Consider the following 5,135-nt stretch of genomic DNA (forward strand, 5'->3'; position numbering starts at 1 on the left):
GATGTATCTACGATGATATCAAATTTTTGTGGTGGTTTTTGTAAATTGTCCGATATTAATTTTTCTGATTAAAGATATATTGGGGAAATTTTGGGGATTTTACGTTGTTAAGTAATTTAATTAGTTAATACTGTATTAATCAAACTAGTTAAATTTTTAGGGTCTTGGGCCTAATTTGCCAAAATGATTTCTATCAATCCGAATAAGGCCTGAAAATAAACTATGAAACCGAAATACATAATAGAATAATGTTATTTATAGTTGTTCACTATCACAACTGGCAAACACGTGACGGGCATACACGTGACGGATTGACAGATAGTGATTTGATACACAACAAAAAATTATCAGATTAATGTATAACAGCCCATTAAAACTTTCAGAAATAACTCGTTAGCTGTTTGAGGAAAAAAATATGGATAAAGATAATTAGACGGGGGCGCCTGCCCAATATCGAAAAACGTTCGGGTAAAAACTAAAACCAAAACCAAAATCAGAAAATTAAACAAGACGAAGAAGAAAACATCCAGAGAGCGAAAGAAGTGAAAATTTTTGATTTTAGCAAATGGCTGAGGAAAACAAATTGAAGATTCCACCACAGTACGATTTGAATGCCAAGTGGGATGCTTGTCTCGATTTGGGTGTCCGCCGATTCGTCTATTCTTCATTGGCCGGTGCCTTCACCGGCCTCCTCCTCTTCCGTGAGTTTTTTCCCTTATTTTTTTTTATACATTTTTTGGTTTCTTTTAATTTGTGTTTTGTGTTTGTTTTTGTTATATTATATTATATTATTTTTTGTTTGCGGAAATACTGGGATTTTATAAACATATTGATGGGAAATGAAAATCTAGAATAAGAAATTACGATGACGTAATTTAGTTTTAACAGATTTTCTTTGTAGATTTGTAAGTTGCGTTTAAAGTATAGTATTAGAACTTTCGGAATTAGGTATAGTGATATTACTGCCTGATGTGTTGTAAGTGGCTGGTCAAATTACCTCCGGATGTTTGAGAAATTGTATTAATATGAATGGATAAGGATGGACAGATGCAGGCTCCCAGTTTTACAATAAGAAAGAAGCATATAAATGAAGGATAATGTAGCACGAGTCTTTATTGATGAGCCTGAATATTTGATATATCAAAGACGATGAATAAGAACACATATGTAAATATCATTTTCTTATCATGATTTCCATTTGCTTCGTGCTTTAGTGCTGTATATAAATTGCATTAACATTTTTCCCCCTGGAGACTAAGAAGCATAGTTGGTGAAAACTCTTGAGTCTTTCATATAAAGAATGATTGTTTTGTCTTTAATAGTGTTAAAAATGACATTCAAGATCCAAATGGAAAATTAACCCTTGGAATGACATCACCAACAACGTATTAGTGTCTCATTATCGTGTACAAAACTAAGTACTGCCAAGGAACATTGATGAACACAAGAACCCGGACAATCACTTAAGTTAAAGTGAAGCCATTACGTTGGATCGAAGCAACAAGATAAGTAGCCATTAGTATAAATGACAGCAAAATATAAGCATTAGCGCACAGGAATATGCCAAATTTGATACACTCCCTAACCTTTACATCGATGTTTATCAGGGACGGGTTAGGTCGCTTCAATATCAAAACCAAATGTTGGTTGTTTTTCCTTGGCTTATCGAACTAGCGTATGCCCATTCCTCCTTTGATGACTCCCAGTAGAGAAAGCCTAAATTTGTCAATGTGATTTGAAAGGAATATCCACTTTAGTCACCCCACGCTGCATATGTATAGTAACACGACGAAACTTTGTTGTGCTCACAAAGATACGCACACTAACTGCTTGGTGATGAAACTTTTTCAACATTTCATATGCATTTCAAATGCAATTAAAATCAATGTCTCTTCACCTAAATACCTAAACAGACACAAACAAACAAAAGCAATATACATGAAGCCATTTATTTTCGAAAATCAAGTTTTGTTTGGACAAATCAACAGAATAGTTGCTTATAGCGTGAATTTAATTTAACCTTTTTATTGAGCAATATATGTGAAGCCATTTATTTTCGAAACATTGATACTTTTGTTTGTCTCCTTTAGTATGTTCAAAGTAATAATTTTGCTGTGTATTGCATTTATTGTATCTGTTAAATGCTGATTCCTGATTGTTTACAAGGTAGAATGTATTTACCATGGTAGGGAAAGAATTTATCCTGATTGCACTGCACCAGATTACGGTTTTATGTATAGAATAGAAATAATTCTCACTTTTTCATCGGTCCAAAGTTAATTCTTCTAATTTCACAATTAAAATACTCTCTAAAGTATCTTTATCTGGTTCTTTTACTATGTATATGTGTAGCTTCATGTAATTTGGTCGTGGATCAATAGTGTACCATAACATACCAAACTCTGTTTGTGTCTCAGTTTAAGTATGAATTCAAACTTCTTTGCTTGCCTCACAGACAATGCAGTTTATCAATAGTATCTGTACAATCCTGAATTTGTTGCATAATAAGTTATTATGGCCACAATTAATTTGGGTTTTTGAATTGGAATGGGGTTTAGGCATTAGCTGAGAAGGTGATGACTTTTATTTTTACAAATTTCTCATAAAATCACTAACCATAGTGGTAGAATCCCACCTGCTTAGACCGGAAGTAACTCTCAAATGCAGTGAAATGAATGATTTATTGCTGAATTCAGATGAAGGAAAACAGAAAAGATACAAGTTTAGGGCTATTTGAGAGGCCCTGTCTCTCCTCCCTATTCTCAACAGAAAACCAGAATTTTCATGCCTCTCCCGCCTACTGCCCCTCCCTATTTATTTACTTTCCTATAACAAATTATTACATTTTTACCCCTCACTAACAAACTCAACTGACTTGGCCTAATCTTTATGATCATTGCTCTTCTTTCTTCTAGCATAGGCGAACCAAATCGGGGTCCTATCACAAAGCCTTTCACATCATGTGCTTTTAGAAGGGGACTTTTGGCGATAAAAAAATAATTTAGGGAAGTTGAAACTTTTATGTCCCAATAAGGAAATAAACACTCAATTTTGTTGAGAGAGAGTGTTAAATTTATTTAAAATAGCTCTGTAAAAGGTTATACCATTCAGTATTTTGACATATTCATTTTACCAAATATCAGACCAGGGAAAAACTGTAAGTTTATATTATTTATGATCTTATGAATCCTTGTAAAACTTGTTTCCTGCTGTTAAATTGGATTGTTGGACTGATCATTTGATATTGACTGATATGCCAGGAAGTCCAGTTACACGCTGGGCATCAGTAGCTTTTGGTGCTGGAGTGGGTATTGGTTCTGCATATAAAGAGTGCTCTCTGAAGTTTGATGGATCTTCACCAAAATTGACTCCAAAGGTTTCTGATGCCCCAGTTTCTAAGGTAGAGTTATCTTTAATGTTTGTAGCATTTGTGTTCATCAAAAATTAAAAATAAAAAGGAGAGTTCCGTGTTCATTTTGAAATATGACTGGTCATGCCTGGCAGTAGTCAAATTGTATTATTCCAATCTAATCCGTGGTAGTTCTTCAATGCTGGATGTTATCCTATATTCGTTGTTTTAGAGTAAAGAAGCCAAGCAGGGCTGATTGCTCAAAGGCTACAACCTTAGCACTGTTGAGACTTATTTTACACTTTAATAAAATAAATAAAAGTTCTAGGTCAAAAATAGAAAATGCCAAAAGAAAGAAAGCTGACCTAGAAAATGTTCTAATCTACCTTAGTATCTGCACCCTCGCTGCAGGAGCTCGTTAGCTTTTGACTAATAAGATAGAAAAGATCTTTGGTGAATTTCATAGGTTTTCATGCTCGCTAGTAATTAGTCTTATAGAGATTTTTCTACTTTGTAGAATTTAGAGCTTCAAAGTCTTATTTTATATTGTGGATGAATGACGAAGATTTGGTTTTTTTAGTGCGGGCATCATAGTGCTAGTATATACATATTTTCAGTTGATAAAAGGATGTGAGATATGTTCAAGTAGCTGTGTGCGTATAGGCAGTCTACACTGGTTCAATACCTGAATTTATAGTTTAGACAGTTGATTGACCCTTAACACTCATTTTTGCATCTTTATGTGACCTTTTTTGTCTATTTGTAGCTTTGTTTTCTTTTCTTCCTCTTCCTCATCTCTTTAGGGTCTGCTTTTTCAGTATTCTTGCCCTTCTATACTCGTGTATCATTTGACATGTTCTAAACTTGCATTAGAGAGAACATAGTCTAGTTTATGTGTTAGGTTATAAATAGTCTTGAGCATATTCAACTGTCATGCGACAGTTACAATAACCACCAAAATTGACAGTGTATTAACATCTCAAATAAAAACCAAATCTCGAACTTGACAATTTCATCAATACAAGAACCAAATCTCATACAGGAAATTTTTAGGGTGAATCGTGTGACTTGCCTCATTCTATGAATATGAATCTAAAAGAGTTTCACATTCTTTTCTTTCTTTTCACAATGTGACGTTTCAATCTTTTTCATGACATAACCTTGATATGTGGCGCCATCTGTTGGACAACATAATTGAAATAATTAAAGGTATTTAATTTTATGCATGTATCTTATTTTAATTTCTAAGAAACAACATAACCACCCATAATATTTATTTTTGACTCCCAGCAACAGCTTTTGCCCGATGTGATCATGAGAACAGGAAGAAATTGATAATCACTTTGTTTTAAGTTAATTTTTCTGTATCTTTTAGTTTTTGCTCATGACTATTGTATTTTCCTATTGAGACCACATGAACAGGAAAAATCTTAAGCACTTTACCGTGACATTTTTCTTAGACTCAAGATCATATAATCTTTAAACTCTACAGAGTTGGAAAAAATTCTCAAGTAAATTGCAATATGCAATTATATTCTTGCACACATCATCATATATGAATTTGCCTTTAATGAATCATATGCTTCAATGCTCTACAAGGTTTCTGATATCTTGTGCTCCTGGTCTCTTTTTTTGGTTCTCCTACATCTACAGAAAGCTAAATGCTTTCTCATATAGGGCTAATGATAAGGGAGTAGTTAAGAGGCTTTCCAATATCTTCTTGTCATCCCCCCCACCACCTCTTTTTTTTTTTTTTTTTTTTTTTTTTTTAAAAAGGGGGGATTTT

The 5,135-nt window shown here is 33.6% G+C and overlaps 1 protein-coding gene across 1 annotated transcript in view; it reads left to right on the forward strand.

The window, feature by feature from the left end:
- Positions 1-384: 384 nt before the first annotated feature.
- Positions 385-5,135, forward strand: part of LOC111372261 — a 6,323-nt gene continuing 1,572 nt past the window's right edge. The window contains exons 1-2 of the mRNA XM_022994504.1: positions 385-701; positions 3,261-3,400. Coding sequence (XP_022850272.1) covers positions 566-701; positions 3,261-3,400 — 276 coding nt within the window. The 5' untranslated portion in view covers positions 385-565. The remainder of the gene's footprint in view (positions 702-3,260; positions 3,401-5,135) is intronic.

This window comes from Olea europaea, chromosome 23 (genome assembly GCF_002742605.1).
Source record: "Olea europaea var. sylvestris chromosome 23, O_europaea_v1, whole genome shotgun sequence".
Classification (NCBI taxonomy): Eukaryota; Viridiplantae; Streptophyta; class Magnoliopsida; order Lamiales; family Oleaceae; genus Olea; species Olea europaea.